Genomic DNA, 26381 nt, shown 5'->3' with positions numbered 1-26381 from the left:
CGTACAGGGGCAGAGGGGATCTCCCACGGTGCACTGTAATGGAACCTCTAGGTGGTGCCTGATTGGTCCATAGCATGACGTCTCTCTCTGAGATTGTTGTGAGATTCTCATTTTGCTGTGATGATTAACACATTTTTCTGAGTTTTTGCTCCTCAGAGGTGGGGAGACTGAGTGGATAACACAGACAGCAGTATCATTGGAATACAGGGTGAAATAAAAGAAAATGGAATCCACATATTGTTTTGAGAACTGTTTATTCCTCCTGTTTGTCTGTCAGGAGGTTAAATCCCAAATAGCACCCTATTCCCTACATAGTGTACTGCTTTTTACCAGCCCTGAATGGGAATATGTTTCCATTTGGGATACTACCAAAGACTTGCTAACCACACCACTCACACAACACACTTCCAGAGCAGAAAGGGGACTATGGTGGCGTACAAATATTCCTAAAACGTACTCCGTAAATCCCTTCCGTAAAGTATAATCACTGACCTGACACATGATAGGTGAAAGCTATGCAGTGGAACCAATCATGATATGCAGATTAAGTACTCACTCAGGGCCATAGACCTTGACTATAATGGGTTAAATAGAGTATCTACTCAAATGTACAGTATTCTTTGATACAGTGATCCATAGGTAGGAGAAAAACATTGATGTTACCATGGCAATTAAAGCTCTTACCTCAAAATCCTGACCTACATTATGTGCGCATTCTCATTGGCCATTACATGAACCAATGACACTAGCCAAAAGCAGATGCATAACAACTGTACAAATGCATGTCCATATATTAATGCCTAATAGGCTAGTACATTACAACACTCTGGGGTGAAGTTTCCCATAGGTACAGATCTAGGATCAGCTTCCCTGCCCCAATCCTAACCTTAACCATTGGTGGAGGAAATGTTAAACTGACCCAAAATCAGAGTCTAGGGGCAACTTCACCCTACTCCACATGACAACATCTGAGGCAACAGGTCAAATGTGTGCCTTGAAGGCTGATTGAAGCCATTACATGTTGGAAGCAGTCCATATGAACATACACAGAACCATATGGAAATCTATATATATGACAATACCAGGAATATAAAGGCTTTGAACTAAATCACCATTCTGGTAAGTTCCTTGGTTTCCATTGATGAGCTACTTGTTCTTAGAATATACACATAGTTCTTCATCTTCTGTCATACTGTATATTTATTAATTCCAGTCCTGGGACTAAATAATTTGAAATCTTAAAATTTCTGCAAGCCTGCCTAGAGTGTCATGTGGGCTGGGTTTGGAAATATTCCATTGGTTCCATCCAGGCAAGGCACCATGCAAACTCAAATACTATTTGAACCCAGGTCAGGGCCTGTATTCACAAAGCGTCTCACAGTAGGAGTGCTGATCTAGAATCAGTTACCCCTGCTTATTCATTATGATTTAGGAGATAGAACTGAACCTAGATCATGGGGGCATTCATTACGTCCTTTAACGGAAACCGTTTAAGAACCAAACGGAAGCAAACCGAGGAAGTGGAATGAAATGGGGAGGGACCTACCTGATTTTGTCCAATAGAAACTTGTTTCCGTTGCAAAACGTTTTCCGTTTGGAGCAAACAATTTCTGTTTGCAAAATGTTTAGCAACAGAATCGCCATAATGAATACACCCCAGCACTCCTCCTCTGACACTTTATTGTGCACAGATTCTATCTGTCAGTTCTTAATTAACATACTCCAGAAAACAGCGCTCTTTCACTCAGCTGCTGTGTGATCTTCTCTGACTTCACTTCATCATTCTTCTGATTGACATACACAAATCTAACAGCCTTCTCCTGTCTGGCCAATGGGACTTTGCCATTCTCCCACTCTACTTCCTGGTTGAGGTCTGTGGCCACACCCTCTGTACCCTGGGGGAAGTCTTCTTGAGATTCTGTCTCACACTCTCTCTCCTCCTCTTCTCTCTTGAGTCCTCCTCTCTCTACGGTTCTCCCTTTCTCATTTCTGTTGTTGTCCCAGTTTCTTCTCGCCTCGCTCTCCTCCTCTTCCGTGTTTTTCTTCTGTTCATCCATCCCTCTCTCCATCACTGGGGACATGTTCTTTCTCTCCTCTTTCAGCATTTCTCCGGCAGAGTTTTTCTTCGCCTTGTTCCGACCCCTGAGGTTCAACTTCTGAAAGAGACATTTTAAAGAGATACTTTTTTTCTTTCTTTAAACTCGGTCTTCAGACACCTGACAAAAACACTACAAAATCTATCTCGGTAATGCTTCTCTCTTGGACAGTTAACCGCAAATAATTGATCAAATCTCCTTTGGACTGTAATGTACTAAGAAATGCCTATTATTAGACAATATAACTGTCCCTCTGAGCGTTAACAGTACCAGAGTAGACCTATATCAGCTGGCTTATCTACCGCTATATTTAGAAGTGACACCAACTGTGACACAGCATTCTATAGGTTGTGTGTGAGTGTGTGAGTGAGTGAGAGAAAAAGGGCAACCAGTGAAGAACAAACACCATTGTAAATACAACCTATACTTGTGTTTTTTTATTTTCCCTTTTGTACTTTAACTATTTGCACATCATTACAACACTGTATATAGACATAATGATATTTGAAATGTCTCTATTCCTTTGGAACTTTTGTGAGTGTAATGTTTCCTGTTCATTTTTGATAGTTTATTTCACTTTTGTTTATCTTTTTCACTTGCTTTGCTTTGGCAATGTAAACATATATTTCCCATACCAATAAAGCCCCTTGAATTGAATTAAATTGAGAGGGAGGAGAGAGAGAGAGAGCGAATAAGCAGATGAGCTCCTGCATTTTTCAGCATGTTTTCACAAAAAATATAGATTTAGAGTTAGATAAACTTGGATTTTTCTACAAGGACATACACAGGATACTACCCTCCACAACACAACCATTACTCCAAATCAAAACCCCGAACCTACAACCTGATTTTGGACTAAATTACCGGAAGGATTCCTACTATAAAAGATTCTTATTCGCAAGGACTATACAGCAAATGCTCTGGCAAACCAACGACCTGCAAAAGAAGCACAACAGAAATCAGAGTGAGTAATGTTTAGTAATGTTTAGTCTGAAGCTACTTTTAAAGCCAACAAGAAAAATACAATTACAATAATATATTTGACTTTATAAGGACTGAATGCTAAATTAAGGCTACCAAGCTTGCTAGGAAAGAACAGATCTGACTGCAACTTCAATTAGCACTGAGGTGTGAAGTGAGACGTGTCAAAGCCCTTGAACCTAACAATGTCAGGAGAGTGTCTGCACTCTGGACTGTGGTGAGACAACTTCAACAGGTGAAAGATCAGGAGTGGAAGAAGGAGGCCCAGCAGCAGTCGTACGGTAATTTGGTAAAAAGCCAATTTGCTCAGGACATTGTTTTCACTCACAGCCTCCCCCACCCAAATGCAGAGGCCTTTGAAACCCCCTCCCCCTGTACAGAGGTCATTACAATACAGTACCCCCTGGATGTAAAAAATGAGAAGGCACGGAAAGAGTACAAAAATAAGCTCCTTATTGAAAATCAAGAGACACTTTTTGCTGACTGGTATAAAAATGGGAACATAAGCAACTTAATCTTCCACTAGGACCATCCCCTGGCATGGCGCAGTGCTATATTAACACACTACCTCTCTGTTAAGAGGGGGGGGATTAGCGATGGGTGGAAACTCAGGATACTACACAACAAGGACTCTGAGTCACCTAATGTCAACTTGTACAAGTCTGGAACAGTATTGGTACAGGGCAACCCCAAACAGTTTCCTCTGGACTTTCACATAATCAAACAGGGAGCACAGCAGGAGAAGCTCTCTCTTGAGAATGATACCCTCACCCCGAGCGTGTCAGACCAGACCTCTTCATTAAACAACCTCACAGACGAACAACACTACTCCCTCACTGAAATGAAGGATGAATTCACCCAGCTGGAGGTAAGGCATGTGGAGCTGGAACAGCAGGTGAACACACTCCAGTCAGCACAGACCCAGACAACAGTCCAGCACAACACCACCACCTCAACCAGACCCGGAGAGCTGGAGGGGGAGAGAGATATGTCTGCACTCTGGACTGTGGTGAGACAATTTCAACAGGAGAAAGAGCAGGAGTGGAAGAAGGAGGCCCAGCGGCAGGAGAAGATGAGAGCAGAGCAGGAGAAGAACAGCGCACTAGAGGAGAAGGTGGGAAAGATGACATGTGACAGAACAACCCATTAGAGAGCTGGCCACCCCCGCAGAGAAGCCAGAACAGCAGCCCACCTCTGATCCTGACCAAAGACTTGACACCACAGCAGAACAGTCCACCCCAGACCATAGCCTCAAAACCACAGCAGGACAGACAAATGAAGAACCCCAAGCTCAGGGGAACCCACTCCCTCTGAACACCCCTCGTCAGCCACCCTTTTTTAAATTTAACTAGGTTCGGAACAGATGGCCTAGGAACAGTGGGTTAACTGCCTTGTTCAGGGGCAGAATGACAGACCTTCTGTCTGAGGACCAACTAGGGTCACCTAGCCACATAATAATACACACAGGCACAGACCACCTGAGAGCACAGCAGGAAAGGGTGGCCACAGCTCTCAAGGGAGTGATTGAAAAAGCTTCTTCTACTTTCCCCAACACACAAGTGGTTATCTCCACCCTGCTACCATACAGCGGGTAAACGCAAGTATTTCCAGTTACTGTGCCTCAAAACCAAATGCTTACCTGGCCCACCACTCCACCCTGGACTTTATGACCATGTTCACCTATACAAGACAGCAGTGCCCACCTTCGCCAGGACCCTAAAGGACATCGCCATCAACCGCAGCCCCAATACCTCACACAGGAGCAACAGATCAACAGACACCCCGCTCAGACCTGCGAGACACTCTTCCAGACCTGAGGGACCCCCCCAGACCTACACAGAGGATCCACGCCGAGAGGACCCACATTCAGACCACAGCACCACCAGCCACATCCACACCCCCACCAATCAATATCCCCCCAAACCAACCATGCCCACACCCCATATAGGTCAGATCAGACCATTGCCCCTCCAGCCCACCCCATGCCCCCCCACTCCCACAAAGAGGGCCTCAACATGAAAGTCACACATACGCCCAGGCCGTGAGCAGGCAAACAGGCCCAACCCCCATTCTTACACTGGCCCAAGCCAATGGCATGTACCAGATGCTTAGCAGGCTCTGCTCACACTTACTGGTCTGAGGCCAAACCACACATTAGACACTATGAAACACAACGCCTTCACTATCTCAGCTGGTAGTCCTATCCACCAAACTACCAGGAGTAAAACAGGGAAGGGACTCAGGGGGTATGCTAATTTGGTATAGAGCAAACCTAACTCACTCTATTAAATTCATCAAAACAGGAACATTTTACATTTGGTTAGAAATTCAAAAGGAAATAATCTCAGAGAAAAATATCCTACCTATATCCCCCCACTAGAATCCCCATACTTTAATGAAGACAGCTTCTCCATCCTGGAGGGGGAAATCAATCATTTCCAGGCCCAGGGACATGTACTAGTCTGTGGCGACCTAAACGCCAGAACTGGACAAGAACCTGACACTCTCAGCACACAGGGGGACAAACACCTACCTGGAGGTGACAGCATTCCCTCCCCCATATGCCCCCCTAGGCACAACTACGATAACATAACCAACAAAAACGGGTCACAACCTCTTCAGCTCTTTCGCACGCTGGGTATGTACATAGTCAATGGTAGGGCTTTGAGGGGACTCCTACAGTTGGTACACCTATAGCTCATCTCTTGGCAGTAGTACTGTAGACTACTTTATCACTGACCTCAACCCAGAGTCTCTCAGAGCATTCAGTCAGTCCACTGACAACCCTATCTGATCACTGCAAAATCACACTACTTGAACAGAGCAATACTCAATCATGAGGCATCAAAGCCAAAAGGAACTGAATAATATTAAGAAATGCTACAGATGGAAGGAAAGTAGTGTGGAACCCTACCCCAAAATAATTAAGCAACAACAAATTCACTCCCTTCTAGACAACTTCCTGGACAAAACGTTTCACTGTAATAGTGAAGGTGTAAACTTGGCAGTAGAAAACCTAAACACTATATTTGACTTCTCAGCTTCCCTATCGAATCTAAAAATGTTGAGCAGAAAACCTAAGAAAATGAACAACAACGACAAATGGTTTGATGAAAAATGCAAAAACCTAAGAAAGAAATTGAGGAACCTATCCAACCAAAAACACACAGACCCAGAAAACCTGAGCCTACGCCTTTACTATGGCGATTCACTAAAACAATACAGAAATGCAGTACGGAAAAAGAAGGAACAGCACGTCAGAAATCAGCTCAATGTAATTGAAGAATCCATAGACTCAAAACATTTCTGGGAAAATTGGAAAACACTAAACTAACACCAGTCTCAACATCAACAGTGAAGAGGCGACTCCAGGATGCTGGCCTTCTAGGCAGAGTTCCTCTGTCCAGTCTCAACGTCAACAGTGAAGAGGCGACTCCAGGATGCTGGCCTTCTAGGCAGAGTTCCTCTGTCCAGTCTCAACGTCAACAGTGAAGAGGTGACTCCAGGATGCTGGCCTTCTAGGCAGACTTCCTCTGTCCAGTGTCTGTTCTTTTTCCCATCTTAATCTTTTCTTTTTATTGGCCAGTCTGAGATATGACTTTTTCTTTGCAACTCTGCTTAGAAGGCCAGCATCCCAGAGTGGCCTCTTCACTGTTGACGTTGAGACTGGTGTTTTTGAGGGTACTATTTAATGAAGCTGCCAGTTGAGGACTTGTGAAGCGTCTGTTTCTCAAACTAGACACTCTAATGTACTTGTCCTCTTTGCTCAGTTGTGCACCGGGGCCTCCCACTCCTCTTTCTATTCTGGTTAGAGCCAGTTTGCGCTGTTCTGTGAAGGGAGTAGTACACAGAGTTGTACGAAATCTTCAGTTTCTTGACAATTTCTCGCATGGAATAGACTTCATTTCTCAGAACAAGAATAGACTAACGAGTTTCAGAAGAAAGGTCTTTGTTGCTGGACATTTTGAGCCTGTAATCGAACCCACAAATGCTGATGGTCCAGATACTCAACTAGTCTAAAGAAGGCCAGTTCTATTGCTTCTTTAAAATCAGCACGACAGTTTTCAGCTGTGCTAACATAATTGCAAAAGGGTTTTCTAATGATCAATTAGCCTTTTAAAATGATAAACTTGGATTAGCTAACACAACGTGCCATTGGAACACAGGAGTGATGGTTGCTGATAATGGGCCTCTGTACGCCTATGTAGATATTCCATAAAAAAATCTGCTGTTTCCAGCAACAATAGTCATTTACAACATGAACAATTTCTATACTGTATTTCTGATCAATTTGATGTTATTTTAATGGGCAAAAAATGTGATTTTCTTTCAAAAACAAGGACATTTCTAAGTGACCCCAAACTTTTGAACTGTAGTGTATATCAATGAATTGGCTTGGGCACTAGAACAGTCTGTAGCACCCGGCCTCACCCTGCTAGAATCCGAAGTCAAATGTCTACTGATTATCTGGTGCTTCTCTCCCCAACTAAGGAGGGCCTACAGCAGCACCTAGATCTTCTGCACAGATTCTGTCAGACCTGGGACCGGACAGTAAATCTCAGTAAGGCAAAAATAATAGTGTTCCAAAAAAGGTCCAGTTGCCAGGACCACAAATACAAATTCAATCTATACACCGTTGCCCTAGAGCCCACAAAAAACTTGACATACCTTGGCCTAAACATCAACGCCACAGGTAACTTCCACAAATCTGAACAATCTAAGAGACAAGGCAAGAAGGGCCTTCTATGCCATCAAAAGGAATGTGTAACCTTTATTTAACTAGGCAAGTCAGTTAAGAACAAATTCTTATTTACAATGACGGCCTACCCAGGCCAAACCCGGACGACGCTTGGCCAATTGTGCACCGTCCTACGGGACTCCTAATCACGGCCGGATGTGAGGCAGCCTGGATTCGAACCAGGTACTGCAGTGATGCCTCTTGCACTGAGATGCAGTGTCTTAGACCACTACGCCACTCAGGACAACATTCGACATGCCAATTAGGATCTGGCAAAAAATACTTAAATTAGTTATAGAACCCATTGCCCTTTATGGTTGTGAAGTCTGGAGTCAGCTCACCGAACAAGAATTCACAAAATGGGGGACACACCAAATTGAGACTGCATGTAGAATTCTGCAAAAATATCCTCTGTGTACAACGTAAAACACCAAATAATGCATAGAGAGCAGAATTAGGCCGATACCCATTAATTATCAAAATGCAGAAAAGAGCAGTTAAATTCTATAAGAAGCGATTCACAAACCTTCCATAACAAAGCCATCACCTACACAGAGATGAACCTGGAGAAGAGTCCCCTAAGCAAGCTGGTCCTGGGGCTCTGTTCGCAAACACAAACAGACCCCACAGAGCCCCAGGACAGCAACACAATTAGACCCAACCAAGTCATGAGAAAACAAAAAGATAATTACTTGACGCATTGGAATGAATTAACAAAAAAAAAACAGAGCAAACTAGAATGCTATTTGGCCCTAAACAGAGAGTACACAGTGGCAGAATACCTGACCACTGTGACTAACCCAAAATTAAGGAAATATTTTACCATGTACAGACTCAATGAGCATAGCCTTGCTATTGAGAAAGGCCACCGTAGGCAGACCTGACTCTCAAGAGAAGACAGGCTATGAACATACTGCCCACAAAATGAGAAGGAAACTGAGCTGCACTTCCTAACCTCCTGCCAAATGTATGACCATATTAGAGACATATTTTCCTCAGATTACACAGATACACAAAGAATTCAAAAACAAAACCAATTTTGATAAACTCCCATATCTACTGGGTGAAATACCACAGTGTGCCATCACAGCATCAAGATTTGTGACCTGTTGCCACAAGAAAAGGGCAACCAGTGAAGAACAAACACCATTGTAAATACAACCCATATTCATGTTTATTTATTTTCCCTTTTGTACTTTAACTATTTGCACATAATATGACATTTGAAATGTCTTTATTCTTTTGGAACTTTTGTGAGCGTAATGTTTACTGTTACATTTTTATTGTTTATTTCACTTTTGTTTATTATCTATTTCACTTCCTTTGCCAATGTAAACATGTTTCCCATGCCAATAAAGCCCTTTGAATTGAATTGAAATTGAATTGAGAGTGAAAGAGAGAGAGAGAGTGAAAGAGAGAGAGAGGGAGAGAGAATTCAGGAAAAAGGATGGTGAGGAACCTTGAAGTCTTTCCTTTTGCGTTGCAGGGTAGGTCTCTGGAGGAAGAGGATCTGCTTAGTGGACAAGCTGCCATCACTGAGGAAAGAACAGTGCTATTAATACCATGTGAATCACATCAGTACTGGCTTCACATCTTGTAAAAACGTTTCGTCTTATTCTGGGTCTTTTACTTTTACCGGGTCTGTAATGTGACAGAAAATGTGAAAGGTAATTGTGTTCCAAATGATGTGCAGTGTTTCAATGTTGAGTATGGTTTAGAGCAGGGAAGGGCAACTTTGATGGGGGTGGGGGACACCAAAAATCGGAACGCAATTGCTCACGTGTCTGCATACCCAAATCCATACCCCCCCTTTTAGTGGCCCTCCTCTTTGACAGAAAAGCGAAATGTAGATCATTTCGTGCAATTCTACAAATTTTGCCATGGAGCGGAGAGAAGATTTTGCACTTTTATAACTCATTTTATGCAATTCTACTCACTTGCCATGTGGCGGAAAGGGAAATTAGCTGTTTTACAATTCCACACATTTTCCCATAGGGTGGAGGCAAATGCTTGTAGTTTTTGATATGATATCTGAGTGAGACTGACAGACAAAGTCAATGGAGGCCCCCCGGACAGTAATTCAACCAGGATAACAAGTTTAGATAGATGGCCACTAAACTTACTTAACAATCTAAAAACAATTGCTGACATGGGCTAATTGACTTACTATCAGTGACTGACATAAGAGAAAAACTGCTCATGCACAAACGCATTTCTAACTTGCACCTTGTTTATTCTACTATTCTAACTAGCAAAACTAAGTTGAGACTCCGACTGAGTTCCTAAAATAAAAAATAAAATATATATATATTTTTTGGGGGTTGGAAATTGATCGAAGGGCCTTCAAAAAGGGGGCGGACCACCAGTTGCCCATCTCTGGTTTAGAGAAATACTGTAAGTATTAGTCCGTACTAGGCTGGTATAGTGCCTAGTGTTCCTGACTGGTGGGTTGGGACAGTACCTGTTGGTCTTAACGATGGGAGTAGGCAGAACACACATCAGTCTCCAGCCATAGGGAGCCAGAGACTGGAGCAAGGGAATGTAGTCAGTCCTTACCACTACACCCTGGAGAGGACAAAAAGAGTGTTACACACACGTCGACAATGAACGGACACACACACACCCCCCCACACACACACACACACACACACACACACACACACACTAACATCGACAATGGTCCACTGCTCCACCACGATGGCGTCGTATGAAGTGGGTGGGGTTTCTTCTGAGGAGCTCTGAAAGATGAACACAATGTCCACAGAGAAGACCCCGCTGTCTGAAAGAGAGAGAGAGAGAGAGAGAGAGAGAGAGAGAGAGAGAGAGACAGACAGACAGACAGACAGACAGAGAGAGAGAGAGAGAGAGACAGAGAGACACACAGAGACACGAGAGAGAGAGAGAAAGAGAGAGAGACACAGAGAGAGAACAGAGACACGAGAGAAGAGACACAGAGAGAGAGAGACAGAGAGAGAGAGAGAGAGAGAGAGACACACACACACATACACACAGAGAGAGAGAGAGACAGAGAGAGATTGAGACAGAGACACTTGCTTTGGCAATGTTAACATATGTTTCCCATGCCAATAAAGCCCTTAAATGGAATTGAATTGAGAGAGAAAGACAGAGAGAGAAAGGGAAGCCCAACTTATTCTGTTACAGTTGAAGCTCTTCCACAGATTTGGAAGAGACAGAGTTGATCGAATCTTGTCTTTGCATGTAGTTCTATGCATCATGGGTGAAGGAACATGGATAAGGCTGAGCCTACACACTTTCCAAGTAGGCCTTTAACATTTTCCCCTAAATTCAAAACGTTTTCAGTATATTGACATGGTAAACACTATAACCTGATGACGTGATGAAGATCCTTGCAGGATGGAAACGTTTGTTTGTGAATAAAGGTACATGGTGAAGTTGTGAGTGTGCCAGCTCCATTTCTTTAAACACTACTACATCACTGGCCTTGTCCCAGATCTGTTTGTGCTCTTGACAACTCCAGTGCTCATTGACAAGTCAGTCTGGCCTCTTAGCAATCTTCAAATATCAACATGCTACCATTAATGAGCTTGAGGAGAACAGAGTGTTTGGCATGCCAAAGAGTGACAATGAGTTGCCATGACAGCACAAACAGACTGACACTCATAACACGTCACCATTGTCGTCTCCAAGGTGAAAGAAACCGTCGATGAGGCGAGCTCCACTGATGAAATGCTGGGTCATGTGATCTAGCCAGTGGGCATCGACCTCTGTCACTAGCCCCGCCTCTCTCTGCAGCCCCAGTGGAACCCTAAGGGAGTAAGACCTCAGAGAGCTGGACAGCTCCCCTGTGTGGTTGTACAGGGCAAACAGCTGCCCTCCTACACGCGCACGAACACACACAAAGAGAAAGAGAGGCACATATAATTTGTTTATATTTTTTTGCCAGGAAGTACACGACTGAAATTAATCAACATTGCAATATTCAGTATAAACTTCAACTCATGGCAATGCTATATCAACGTTTCTGAGGAGCCAGAAGCAGAGCTGCCCTATCTGTCAGCATCATCTCACACCAGCAGCCTGTCAGTAATGCAGTCGTAACAGTAGTAGATCCCACACTCACTGCTCTGTGCTGGTGGAGACCCCACAGCCCTCTTATCTCTGTCTGGACTCTTGACCCGAATGTGATTGTTGTTGTTGTGGGGCGGGACTCTGCTGCTTCTCTGATACTTATCCAGGTCACCCCCCGTACCCCTGTTTCCATGGTTGCACTCCCTCTCAGTCCAGGATTCCGACCCGCGGTCGCCGTTGTCTAGTTCTGGTGACCGGACCAGGTTGTCTGTGCCATGGTCCTGTTTTGGTATCTGTCTCTGGTTCTGTGTCTCAGGGCTTGGACTCTGTCTGTCTCCCTGGTGCCGTCTGTCTGCATCTGGACCACCAAGTCCATGTGTTAACTCTGCTGGGCTGAAGTTTGGTAGTAGAGTCCTGATGAAGTCTACTTGGCTTTCATTCTGTTGTCTCTCTATACATGTGGGCTCTATTGGGTTGCAGGACTGTAGTTGATCCTGGTCGCTACTGAGTTCAGTTGGGACATGGTTGTGATGGTCACAGGCTGGATCTATAGGGCTGCAGGACTGTAGTTGATCCTGGTCGCTACTGAGTTCAGTTGGGACATGGTTGTGATGGTCACAGGCTGGATCTATAGGGCTGCAGGACTGTAGTTGATCCTGGTCGCTACTGAGTTCAGTTGGGACATGGTTGTGATGGTCACAGGCTGGATCTATAGGGCTGCAGGACTGTAGTTGATCCTGGTCGCTACTGAGTTCAGTTGGGACATGGTTGTGATGGTCACAGGCTGGATCTATTGGGCTGCAGGACTGTAGTTGATCCTGGTCGCTACTGAGTTCAGTTGGGACATGGTTGTGATGGTCACAGGCTGGATCTATTGGGCTGCAGGACTGTAGTTGATCCTGGTCGCTACTGAGTTCAGTTGGGACATGGTTGTGATAGTCACAGGCTGGATCTATAGGGCTGGGACTCTGCAGTCTCTCTGGTGGGTCTGCTGCTTCATCTGGACTATGGTTTGGTTGATCCTCTATTGAGGGTATTCTGACTGGACTGTGATTGTGTTCCCTGTCTGTTGATTCTACTTCAGAACAGTCCTGCGTGTTCTCTACCAGTTCTGTTGAGCTCCAGTCCAGCTCCACCTGACTGGTATCTGTAGGATTCTGTTCAATTGTTCTGAGTTCTACCGACTTGTATTCTGGTGTTTTCACTCCTGTGTTCCGGTCGTGTTCTGGTTCTAAGAGATTCTGGTGGGGTTCCGTAGACTCTGTAGAGATGAGGTCTGGTATAGTGGGTTCTGAGGGGCTGGCCGTGGTACTGACAGTGGTACTGGCGGGGTGTCTGCGTATGGGGGAGGGGCTGGAGTGCAGAGAGGACAGGTCTTCAGGGTCCATGTTCCCCAGGAAACAAGGTCCCCCACCAGGCTGCTGCAGGAAGCCCACAAACAGAACACCCTGCTCCGCTGCATCCTGGATCTGGACACACACACACACACACACACACACACACACACACACACACACACACACACACACACACACACACACAGTAGGCAGGTTTCCATTGACCCAGGTTTATTAGACAAAAGCAATGTCGCAAAAGAAATAATTGCGACATGTGTAATGGAAACGGTGGATATAGGAGACATTTCTGAAAGATGAATTTGATCTGTTCAACAGGGGAGGATTTTAACTTCCTTTACTGTGACAAATAATGATCCACACCTTTTCAAAAAAAGTTAACCAAATACAACCACCGTTGCTGTTGCTCTAAGATGTTGCTCTAAGATGTTGCTCTAAGATGTTGCTCTAAGATGTTGCTCTAAGATGTTGCTCTAAGATGTTGCTCTAAGATGTTGCTCTAAGATGTTGCTCTAAAATGTTGCTCTAAGATGTTGCTCTAAGATGTTGCTCTAAGATGTTGCTCTAAGATGTGCCAATTGAATCTCAACAAAGGAAACAGTCGGTGGTTGTATTTGATTAACATTTATTGAAAAAGTGTGGATTTCAGCAAACAAAGAAAGGCATGCTACTACAGAGGACAAACATAGGTATAAGGTCGACGTTTCATAATTCATATTTTTTTAAGTATTGAACTTGGGCTAATGATTTAGTCAGAGCTAAATTACATAAAGCCTGGTCTCCGCTCCACTCTATTGGTGGAAACTTCCATGACCATAGAGTGGAGTTTAGTCCGCTGTAATACCCCACACAGTGACGTGACGGACCAGGAGCTGTAATACCCCACACAGTGACGTGACGGACCAGGAGCTGTAATACCCCACACAGTGACGTGACGGACCAGGAGCTGTAATACCCCACACAGTGACGTGACGGACCAGGAGCTGTAATACCCCACACAGTGACGTGACGGACCAGGAGCTGTAATACCCCACACAGTGACGTGACGGACCAGGAGCTGTAATACCCCACACAGTGACGTGACGTGACGGACCAGGAGCTGTAATACCCCACACAGTGACGTGACGGACCAGGAGCTGTAATACCCCACACAGTGACGTGACGGACCAGGAGCTGTAATACCCCACACAGTGACGTGACGGACCAGGAGCTGTAATACCCCACACAGTGACGTGACGGACCAGGAGCTGTAATACCCCACACAGTGACGTGACAGACCAGGAGCTGTAATACCCCACACAGTGACGTGACGGACCAGGAGCTGTAATACCCCACACAGTGACGTGACGGACCAGGAGCTGTAATACCCCACACAGTGACGTGACGGACCAGGAGCTGTAATACCCCACACAGTGACGTGACAGACCAGGAGCTGTAATACCCCACACAGTGACGTGACGGACCAGGAGCTGTAATACCCCACACAGTGACGTGATGTGACGGACCAGGAGCTGTAATACCCCACACAGTGACGTGATGTGACGGACCAGGAGCTGTAATACCCCACACAGTGACGTGACGGACCAGGAGCTGTAGGCGACTAATGTGATTGATCCATTCAGCTTCATGCAGCGATCTGTCGTTAGGCACGTCAACACACAGGATTGATGGGCAGCTAAGGAAATAGAATCGACCCGCGATATATTTATAATTATCAACTGGGTGGTTTTTGCCCTGAATGCTGATTGGTTGAAAGCCGTGATATATTAGACCGTATACCATGGGTATGACAAAAATAGACTTTTTACTGTTCTAATTACATTGGTCACCAGTTTATAAACCCTTGGGGGTTTGTAGTATATGGCCAGTATAACACGGCTAATGGTTGTATCCAGGCACTCTGCGTTGCGTCGTGGTTAAGAACAGCCCTTAGCCGTGGTATATTGATCATATACCACACCTCCTCGGGCCTTATTGATTCATTCTGTATTCTAATAGCTACAGATCTGGCCAGTGGGGCCTTTGGCTGCCATTGTCAGTTAGCTCTGGTGTACTGTTCTATGAATGACATGCTTGGTATATTGATTCACATACAGTACGTCATTTACACACTCACCAACACAGAGGCTCATTTACACACTAGACATTCTGCAAAACATTCAGCAAAATAACAGCCAACCTAATCGTCCCTAAAGATCAAATATTCTAATGACAAAGGAACCTAATTATCCACTGTGTGTGTGGGTCATTATCCTGTGTGTGTATGTGTGTGTGTGAGTCTGTCATTAGTGTGTGTGTGTCTGTCATTCTCCTTCTCCCTCACACGGAGCTCCTCTGGTTAATTGTCAGTTGATTTTAACGCTGACAGTTTGAGTGGGGCTCGTCAGAGAGAACACAGAATGCTAACTACCACACAAAATAATGAGACCTCTTTCCCCATTATCATCCCTCCACCAATCACAATCAACACAATGACAATCAACACACACACATTTTGTGGGGCGAGACAGATGAATAAGGGAGACACTGAACAGACACTGCCCACCAGTTGAGTCTGTCAAGATTGGGGTGAAAATAGAAAATATATGCGTGCGTGTGTCACACACTCCCACCCAAAGGTTCATTATACCTCCTTGACATTTACTTCTTCATATTTAGTGTGTGCATGTATGTGTATCATAGGGAAGCAGGGCTCACCTCTGCAGTGTGATAAGACCGGTCTCTCTGTCCCTCACTCTCCTATTGGCTCCTGTCTGTGGTTCTTTTCAGCAAATTCCTGGCAGCCAGGCTGATTGCCTATTCATGTCATGCTGCCTAACCATATCACATTATACTGAGCCCTGTGCATTTCAATCCAATCACTGCTCCCCTTTGTGCTCCGCCTGTTCACATGCAAATCTCCTCAATAAGGCCTGTTCACTTCTCATGGTCGCTGTAGAATAAAATGAATTCACAACTATATTGTTATACTAAGAGGGCTTTTGTGGTTGTTAAATTATGATGTCACAGCTGATAGTGACATTAGGGGGCATCTCAATAGTCTAAAGTGGCTTCCTCTCCTAACTTCTCCTTTTCTTTCCTCCACTCCATCTACATGGACCTAAAGAATGATACAGGTGAACATAACCAGTAGGGGAAGGAGCTGAGGAAGGTAAGCGCCATCCAAGGGAAGTAGGATGAGCTTTCCCCTAGTCTCTTTTCTGTCAAATATTTAGGTTAGATTTTGGGGAGGAATTCCGGAGTGTAATGTCCCTTTAAGCTCAAATTTGGGAGGAATTTGTTGATCCTAGATCTGTGCCTATGGGCAACTCCTCCCAGAGTGGAGCTGAGTGGGAGTAGTAAGCTGATCCTAGATCTGTGCTTTAGGACTAATGGTGACCTTCTTCACGTAGTTCTGGATGACATCCGGGTCGGGGGCCAGTTGACCCGCCAGACACACATCTGCCTCCAGGCGACGGCCCGCCCACTTCAGCTGGGTCTTCTCTGAACTGGAGAGATATGAAAGAGGGATTAAGGAAGACATCAGCATTTATTTTAAATGCGTACAAAATGGCATCCTATTCCCTATATAGTGCACTACTTTTGGCCAGGGCTCATAGTGGTCCATAAGGCTATGGTCAAAAGTAGTGCACTATGTATGGAAGAGTCATTTAGGATGCATACTTACTTTCTTCTCAAAGAAACACATGAACGTGCAGAAAGGACTGACGAACGTGCAGAAAGGACTGACGAACGTGCAGAAAGGACTGACGAACGTGCAGAAAGACTGATGAACGACTGATGAAGGAGTGAATATAACTATGGATCATCATGTGTGTATGCTGGAGCCTAGTCATCTCTTCTGCTTCAGGGAAATTATAACATCTTCAGACAGCGTCTATAACACATCTATAACATCTTCAGACAGCGTCTATAACATCTTCAGACAGCGTCTATAACATCTTCAGACAGCGTCTATAACATCTTCAGACAGCGTCTATAACATGTGCAGACTGCGTCTATAACATGTGCAGACAGCGTCTATAACATGTTCAGACAGCGTCTAGAACACATCTATAGCATCTTCAGACAGCGTCTATAACATCTTCAGACAGCGTCTATAACATGTGCAGACAGCGTCTATAACATGTGCAGACAGCGTCTATAACACATCTATAGCATCTTCAGACAGCGTCTATAACATGTTCAGACAGCGTCTATAACATGTGCAGACAGCGTCTATAACATGTTCAGACAGAGTCTATAACATGTGCAGACAGCGTCTATAACATGTTCAGACAGCGTCTATAACACATCTATAGCATCTTCAGACAGCGTCTATAACATGTGCAGGCAGCGTCTATAACATGTGCAGACAGCGTCTATAACATCTTCAGACAGCGTATATAACCTCTTCAGACAGTGTCTATAACACATCTATAGCATCTTCAGACAGCGTCTATAACATGTGCAGACAGCGTCTATAACATGTGCAGACAGCGTCTATAACATGTTCAGACAGCGTCTATAACATCTTCAGACAGTGTCTATAACACATCTATAGCATCTTCAGACAGCGTCTATAACATGTTCAGACAGCGTCTATAACATGTTCAGACAGCGTCTATAACATGTGCAGACAGCGTCTATAACATGTGCAGACAGCGTCTATAACATGTGCAGACAGCGTCTATAACATGTGCAGACAGCGTCTATAACTGTGCAGACAGCGTCTATAACGTGCAGACAGCGTCTATAACATGTGCAGACAGCGTCTATAACATCTTCAGACAGCGTCTATAACACATCTATAGCATCTTCATACAGCATCTATAACATGTTCAGACAGCGTCTATAACATGTGCAGACAGCGTCTATAACATGTGCAGACAGCGTCTATAACATCTTCAGACAGCGTCTATAACATCTTCAGACAGCGTCTATAACATCTTCAGACAGCGTCTATAACATCTTCAGACAGCGTCTATAACATGTGCAGACAGCGTCTATAACATGTGCAGACAGCGTCTATAACATGTTCAGACAGCGTCTATAACACATCTATAGCATCTTCAGACAGCGTCTATAACATGTTCAGACAGCGTCTATAACATGTGCAGACAGCGTCTATAACATGTTCAGACAGAGTCTATAACATGTGCAGACAGCGTCTATAACATGTTCAGACAGCGTCTATAACACATCTATAGCATCTTCAGACAGCGTCTATAACATTTTCAGACAGCGTCTATAACCTCTTCAGACAGTGTCTATAACACATCTATAGCATCTTCAGACAGCGTCTATAACATGTTCAGACAGCGTCTATAACATCTTCAGACAGCGTCTATAACATCTTCAGACAGTGTCTATAACACATCTATAGCATCTTCAGACAGCGTCTATAACATGTTCAGACAGCCTCTATAACATGTTCAGACAGCGTCTATAACATGTGCAGACAGCGTCTATAACATGTGCAGACAGCATCTATAACATGTTCAGACAGCGTCTATAACATGTGCAGACAGTGTCTATAACACATCTATAGGATGTTCAGACAGCGTCTATAACATCTTCAGACAGCGTCTATAACATGTGCAGACAGCGTCTATAACATGTGCAGACAGCGTCTATAACATGTGCAGACAGCGTCTATAACATGTTCAGACAGTGTCTATAACACATCTATAGGATGTTCAGACAGCGTCTATAACATCTTCAGACAGCATCTATAACATCTTCAGACAGTGTCTATAACATCTTCAGACAGCGTCTATAACATCTTCAGACAGCGTCTATAACATCTTCAGACAGCGTCTATAACATCTTCAGACAGCGTCTATAACATGTGCAGACAGCGTCTATATCATGTGCAGACAGCGTCTATAACATGTGCAGACAGCGTCTATAGCATCTTCAGACAGCGTCTATAACATGTTCAGACAGCGTCTTTAGCATCTTCAGACAGCGTCTATAACACCTTCAGACAGTGTCTATAACATCTTCAGACAGCGTCTATAACATGTACAGACAGCGTCTATAACATGTGCAGACAGCGTCTATAACACATCTATAACATGTTCAGACAGCGTCTATAACAGGTGCAGACAGCGTCTATAACATGTTCAGACAGCGTCTATAACACATCTATAGCATCTTCAGACAGCATCTATAACATGTTTAGACAGCGTCTATAACATGTGCAGACAGCGTCTATAACATCTTCAGACAGCGTCTATAACACCTTCAGACAGTGTCTATAACACATCTATAGCATCTTCAGACAGCGTCTATAACATGTTCAGACAGCGTCAATAACATGTGCAGACAGCGTCTATAACATGTGCAGACAGCGTCTATAGCATCTTCAGACAGCGTCTATAACATGTGCAGACAGCGTCTTTAGCATCTTCAGACAGCATCTATAACACCTTCAGACAGCGTCTATAACATGTGCAGACAGCGTCTATAGCATCTTCAGACAGCGTCTATAACATGTTCAGACAGCGTCTATAACATGTTCAGACAGCGTCTATAACACATCTATAGCATCTTCAGACAGCGTCTATAACATGTTCAGACAGCGTCTATAACATGTGCAGACAGCGTCTATAACACATCTATAGCATCTTCAGACAGCGTCTATAACATCTTCAGACAGCGTCTATAACATGTGCAGACAGCGTCTATAACATGTGCAGACAGCGTCTATAACATGTGCAGACAGCGTCTATAACATGTGCAGACAGCATCTATAACATGTGCAGACAGCGTCTATAACATGTGCAGACAGCGTCTATAACATGTGCAGACAGCGTCTATAACATGTGCAGACAGCGTCTATAGCATCTTCAGACAGCGTCTATAACATGTGCAAACAGCGTCTTTAGCATCTTCAGACAGCGTCTATAACACCTTCAGACAGCGTCTATAGCATCTTCAGACAGCGTCTATAACATGTGCAGACAGCGTCTATAACATGTGCAGACAGCGTCTATAACATGTGCAGACAGCGTCTATAACATGTTCAGGCAGCATCTATAACATGTTCAGACAGCGTCTATAACATGTTCAGGCAGCATCTATAACATGTTCAGGCAGCATCTATAACATGTTCAGGCAGCATCTATAACATGTTCAGACAGCATCTATAACATGTTCAGACAGCATCTATAACATGTTCAGACAGCATCTATAACATGTTCAGGCAGCATCTATAACATGTTCAGGCAGCATCTATAACATGTTTTAGACAGTTTTGAAACAGAAAACCACAGTCCCTCTGGTTTCTAAGGTTTCTGATGACAGCCTCCTGGGTGATAGGAGAAAAGGAGAGGAGGAGAGAGGGATGGAAGAGGAGGAGCGAGAACGAAAGGGGAATGATGGTAACGGAGGGATTAGACGAGGAGGGATAAGGGGATATATGGAGAGGAGAGAGATGGAGAGGAGAGGAGAGATGGAGAGGAGAGATGGAGAGGAGAGAGAGATGGAGAGGAGAGAGAGATGGAGAGGAGAGATGGAGAGGAGAGAGAGATGGAGAGGAGAGAGAGATGGAGAGGAGAGAGAGAGATAGAGGAGAGAGAGATGGAGAGAGAGATGGAGAGAGAGAGATGGAGAGGAGAGAGAGATGGAGAGAGAGATGGAGAGGAGAGAGAGATGGAGAGAGAGATAGAGAGGAGGAGAGGCCTCATGGTTCCCCTCTCTTGCACATTGTTCCCCTCCGGCGGGTGCTGACGATACAATCAGCCGTCTCCACGGTGACAGGTGCCACTTGACAGGAGGGGCATCAAAGGAGCAGCCAAGCACCCAACTCTGTGTGTGTGTGTGTGTGTGTGAGTGTGTGTGCGAGCGAGCGAAAAAGATGGGAGGGTATGTTTGTATGTGTAAGCATATGTGTGTGGGAGTATGAAAGAAAAATATGCTGTATACATTTCCCATTCTACACATATGCTTCAAGAATTCCACGGTTGAGAATAGATCTCTCCCAAAAATCCCAGGAAGAGAATAGGATTCTGCTTCCATTTCACAGATTCTGTGGGTGAGAAAAGGATTCCGATGAGGCTCCTGCTGGTGAGAAAGGTCTTAGCTAACTATGTGTCTCTATGTTCTGTGTAGCAGTTATTGAATGAGGGAAATGGGAGTGTATGTATGTATGTATGTATGTATGTATGTATGTATGTATGTATGTATGTATGTATGTATGTATGTCAAGTGCCAGTCAAATGTTTGGACACACCTTCTCATTCAAGGGTTTTTCTTTATTTTTACTTATTTTCTACATTGTAGAATAATAGTGAAGACATCAAAACTATGAAATAACACATATGGAATCATGTAGTAACAAGAGTGTTAAACATATCAAAATATATTTTATAGTAGCCACCCTTTGCCTTGATGACAGCTTTACATTATCTCAACCAGCTTCACCTGGAATGCTTTTCCAACAGTCTTGAAGGAGTTCCCACATATGCTGAGCACTTGTTGGCTGCTTTTTCTTCACTCTGCGATCAAACTCATCCCAAACCACCTTAATTGGGTTGGGGTCAGGTGATTGTGGAGGCCAGGTCATCTAATGCAGCACTCCATCACTCTCCTTCTTGGTAAAATAGCCCTTACACAGCCTGGAGGTGTGTTTGGGTCATTGTCCTGTTGAAAAATAAATGATAGTCCCACTAAGCTCAAACCAGATGGGATGGTGTATTGCTGCAGAATGCTGTGGTAGCCATGCTGGTTAAGTGTGCCTTGAACTCTAAATAAATCACTGACAGTGTCACCAGCAAAGCACCCCCACACCATCACACCTCGTCCTCCATGGTTCACAGTGGGAACCACACATGCAGAGATCCTCCGTTCACCTACTCTGCATCTCACAAAGACACAGCAGTTGGAACCAAAATTTGCAAATTTGGACTCATCAGACCAAAGGACAGATTTCCAACGGTCTAATGTCCATTACTCGTCTTTCTTGGCCCAAGCAAGTCTCTTCTTATTATTGGTGTCCTTTAGTAGTGGTTTCTTTGCAGCAATTTGACCATGAAGGCCTGATTCACACAGTATCTTCTGAACAGTTGATGTTGAGATGTATCTGTTACTTGAGCTCTGTGAAGCATTTATTTGGGCTGCAATTTCTCAGGCTGGTAACTCTAATGAACTTATCCTCTGCAGCAGAGGTAACTCTGGGTTTTCCTTTCCTGTGGCGGTCCTAATGAGAGCCAGTTTCATCATAGCGCTTGATGGTTTTTCCAACTGCACTTGAAGAAACTTTCAAAGTTCTTGACATTTTCCTTATTGACTGACCTTCATGTCTTAAAGTAATGATGGACTGTCATTTCTCTTTGCTTATTTGAGCTGCTCTTGCCATAATATGGACTTGGTCTGTTACCAAATTGGGTTATCTTCTGTATACCACCCCTACCTTGTCACAACACAAGTGATTTGCTCAAATGCATTAATGACAGAAATTACACAAATTAACTTTTAACAAAGCACACCTGTTAATTGAAATGCATTCCAGGTGACGACCTCATGAAGCTGGTTGAAAGAATGCCAAGAGAGTGCAAAGCAGTCATCAAGGCAAAGGGTGGCTACTTTGAAGAATCTCAAATATAAAATATATTTTGATTTGTTTAACACTTTTTTTGGTTACTACATGATTCCATTTGTTATTTCATAGTTTTGATGTCTTCTATTATTCTATAAGGTAGAACATTTTCAAAATAAAGAAAAACCCTGGAATGAGTAGGTATGTCCAAACTTTTGACTGGTACTGAATGTGTATGTGTATGTGTGTGTGTGTGTGTATGTGTGTGTATGTGTGTGTGTGTGTGTGTGTGTGTGTGTGTGTGTGTGTGTGTGTGTGTGTGTGTGTGTGTGTGTGTGTGTGTGTGTGTGTGTGTGTGTGTGTGTGTGTGTGTGTGTGTGTGTGTGTGTATGAGAGAGACTATGTGTGTGTGTGTGTGAGTGAAGGGGTGTGTGTGTGTGTGAGAAAGAGTGCGTGAGTATGTAAGGAAGTGAGTGAGACTGTGTGTGTGTGTGTTTCCGTACCAGTGCGTCTCTCTGATGAGGACGGCTCTGTGTAGCTGGCGTTGGATGCGTGCGGGCCTGGGGCCACAGGGGTGGACGAAGGGATGGACAGCCACCAGGACAAAGCCCTGACCATACAGCTCCCTCACCTGGACTGGTAACTCTCTCACTGACGACAGACACAGCACTGACGACACAGACACCTCTGGGAAAAGAAAGAGTGTGTGTGTGAGAGAGTGAAAGCAAGTGTGTGTGTGTGTGTATATATATATATATGTTAGTGGTGAGTGAGTGTGAGTGTTGGAGAGAAAGCGTGTGTGAGTGGTAGACACACAAAGACAAAGACGGAGAAAAGGAGATAGAGAATATATAAGAGAAGGTTATGATTAGGGAGAGAGGGTGTTGGGAGAGAAGAGGGGGGAGACAGAGACAGACACAGAGAGACAGAGAGAGAGAGAGTGGGAACAGAGGGGGGGCAAAGAGAGAGAGAAGAGGGAGAACAGAGGGGGGGGCAGACAGAGAGAGAGAGAAGAGGAAGAACAAAGGGGGGGCAGACAGAGAGAGAGAGAAGAGGGAGAACAGAGGGGAGCAGACAGAGAGAGAGAGAAGAGGGAGAACAGAGGGGGGGCAGACAGAGAGAGAGAGAAGAGGGAGAACAGAGGGGGCAGACAGAGAGAGAGAGAAGAGGGAGAACAGAGGGGGGCAGACAGAGAGAGAGAGAAGAGGGAGAACAGAGGGGGCAGACAGAGAGAGAGAGAAGAGGGAGAACAGAGGGGGGGCAGACAGAGAGAGAGAGAAGAGGGAGAACAGAGGGGGGCAGACAGAGAGAGAGAGAAGAGGGAGAACAGAGGGGGCAGACAGAGAGAGAGAGAAGAGGGAGAACAGAGGGGGCAGACAGAGAGAGAGAGAAGAGGGAGAACAGAGGGGGGCAGACAGAGAGAGAGAGAAGAGGGAGAACAGAGGGGGGCAGACAGAGAGGGAGAGAGAAGAGGGAGAACAGAGGGGGGGCAGACAGAGAGAGAGAGGGAGAACAGAGGGGGGCAGACAGAGAGAGAGAGAGAAGAGGGAGAACAGAGGGGGGCAGACAGAGAGAGAGAGAAGAGGGAGAACAGAGGGGGGCAGACAGAGAGAGAGAGAAGAGGGAGAACAGAGGGGAGCAGACAGAGAGAGAGAAGAGGGAGAACAGAGGGGAGCAGACAGAGAGAGAGAGAAGAGGGAGAACAGAGGGGGCAGACAGAGAGGGAGAGAGAAGAGGGAGAACAGAGGGGAGCAGACAGAGAGAAGAGGGAGAACAGAGGGGGGCAGACAGAGAGAGAGAGAAGAGGGAGAACCGAGGGGGGCAGACAGAGAGAGAGAGAAGAGGGAGAACAGAGGGGGGCAGACAGAGAGGGAGAGAGAAGAGGGAGAACAGAGGGGGGGGCAGACAGAGAGAGAGAGAAGAGGGAGAACAGAGGGGGAGCAGACAGAGAGAGAGAGAAGAGGGAGAACAGAGGGGGGGCAGACAGAGAGAGAGAGAAAGAGGGAGAACAGAGGGGGGCAGACAGAGAGAGAGAGAAGAGGGAGAACAGAGGGGGAGCAGACAGAGAGAGAGAGAAGAGGGAGAACAGAGGGGGGCAGACAGAGAGAGAGAGAAGAGGGAGAACAGAGGGGGGCAGACAGAGAGAGAGAAGAGGGAGAACAGAGGGGGGCAGACAGAGAGAGAGAGAAGAGGGAGAACAGAGGGGGGCAGAGAGAGAGAGAGAGAAGAGGGAGAACAAAGGGGGGGCAGACAGAGAGAGAGAGAGAAGAGGGAGAACAGAGGGGGAGCAGACAGAGAGGAGAGAGAAGAGGGAGAACCGGGGGGGGCAGACAGAGAGAGAGAGAAGAGGGAGAACAGAGGGGGCAGACAGAGAGAGAGAGAAGAGGGAGAACAGGGGGGGGGGCAGACAGAGAGAGAGAGAAGAGGGAGAACAGGGGGGGGCAGACAGAGAGAGAGAGAAGAGGGAGAACAGGGGGGGGAGCAGACAGAGAGAGAGAGAAGAGGGAGAACAGGGGGGGGCAGACAGAGAGAGAGCGTATTGTTTAGTTATTATAGTTTGAATTGAATAATAACATATGGCATCTTCATGATAAATCTGCTGCTGATCAAACCATAACTCCTGTTTTAACATGGTCATAACATGGATGATTTTCTATTTGATTTAGAATTTTAGGAGCCCTGTAGGTATCAATGATTTATTTAACTAAAAAGTGTGGGGGTCGTAGAGCAAAACGGAGAACACCATCGTGTCCGTGAGAGTCTCATCTTTACATAGAGTGTAGCCCAAACCGTTCAGACGTTACAGCCATTTTTGTGAGAAGACTGATTTTCAGGATGTCTTCTGGTCTGACAAACACTGGGGTAGATTTGCCACTTAACAACGCAGACGCTGAAGGGGGACATAGCGGATGCAGTGAATTGAGACGCAGATATTTCTAGTTTAAACAGACTGATTTTGTTGGGGATTTTTGGATTATGTTAATTAGCGTGGCCGCGTCAATCAACTCTAGGGGTTTTGGTTAGGACACACACACACGCACACATACCTACATACACACACACATACACGGTGCACACAAACACACATGGTGCACACACACACACACAAAAACAAACACACGGTGCATACAAACACACACACACGGTGCATACAAACACACACACACACACACATACGGTGCACACAAACACACACACACACGGTGCATACAAACACACACACGGTGCATACAAACACACACACACGGTGCATACAAACACACACACACGGTGCATACACACACACACACACACACACACACACCCAGTGCACACAAAAACACACACTCACAGAAGTAAACCACACCTGTTTGGCTCTTCCAGAGGCTGTGTACAATAGCTCTCCCACAGTGCAGAGTGAGTGAGTGTGTGTTCTTGTGTTTTCCTGCGTGTGTGTGAGCTCTCTCTCTCTCCTTTGGCATAGGGATAGCATGGCTTAGCTGTGATGATGTCTGTATGAGCGTGCCGTATTAGCACTTACAGCTAGCAGGATCAGCTCATGGTTTACCCCATTACAGAACACAATGGAGAGAGGAGCCATTCGCTTCAATGGGACTAGAGGACAGCTTATCATATAGGCTCTAATCGTCATGCTTACC

At 45.1% G+C, this 26381-nt stretch overlaps 1 protein-coding gene across 1 annotated transcript; it reads right to left on the bottom strand.

The window, feature by feature from the left end:
• Positions 1 to 245: 245 nt before the first annotated feature.
• LOC106570535 (raftlin) lies at positions 246 to 26323 on the bottom strand. Its single transcript, XM_045693708.1, has 9 exons — positions 26264 to 26323; positions 23247 to 23428; positions 16600 to 16708; positions 11918 to 13334; positions 11469 to 11672; positions 10485 to 10594; positions 10277 to 10380; positions 9275 to 9350; positions 246 to 2156 (listed from the first exon to the last, which is right to left on the bottom strand). The coding sequence occupies exons 1-9, from the start codon at positions 26321 to 26323 to the stop codon at positions 1713 to 1715; spliced, it is 2706 nt and encodes a 901-aa protein (XP_045549664.1). The 3' UTR covers positions 246 to 1712.
• Positions 26324 to 26381: the final 58 nt, after the last annotated feature.

This window comes from Salmo salar, chromosome ssa14 (assembly GCF_905237065.1).
Source record: "Salmo salar chromosome ssa14, Ssal_v3.1, whole genome shotgun sequence".
Lineage (NCBI taxonomy): Eukaryota > Metazoa > Chordata > Actinopteri > Salmoniformes > Salmonidae > Salmo > Salmo salar.
Note: the sequence above shows the minus strand (reverse complement) of the source record. Positions and strands in the feature narration are given on the sequence as shown.

Coding starts and splice junctions, on each gene's coding strand:
- LOC106570535 (XM_045693708.1), bottom strand. CDS start 26,323: ATGGCTCCTCTCTCCATTGTGTTCTGTAATGGGGTAAACCATGAGCTG. Junction 23,429..26,263: donor ATGAGCTGATCCTGCTAGCT/GTAAGTGCTAAT, acceptor CTTTTCCCAGAG/GTGTCTGTGTCGTCAGTGCT. Junction 10,595..11,468: donor TCACCTTGGAGACGACAATG/GTGACGTGTTAT, acceptor TCTCTCTTTCAG/ACAGCGGGGTCTTCTCTGTG.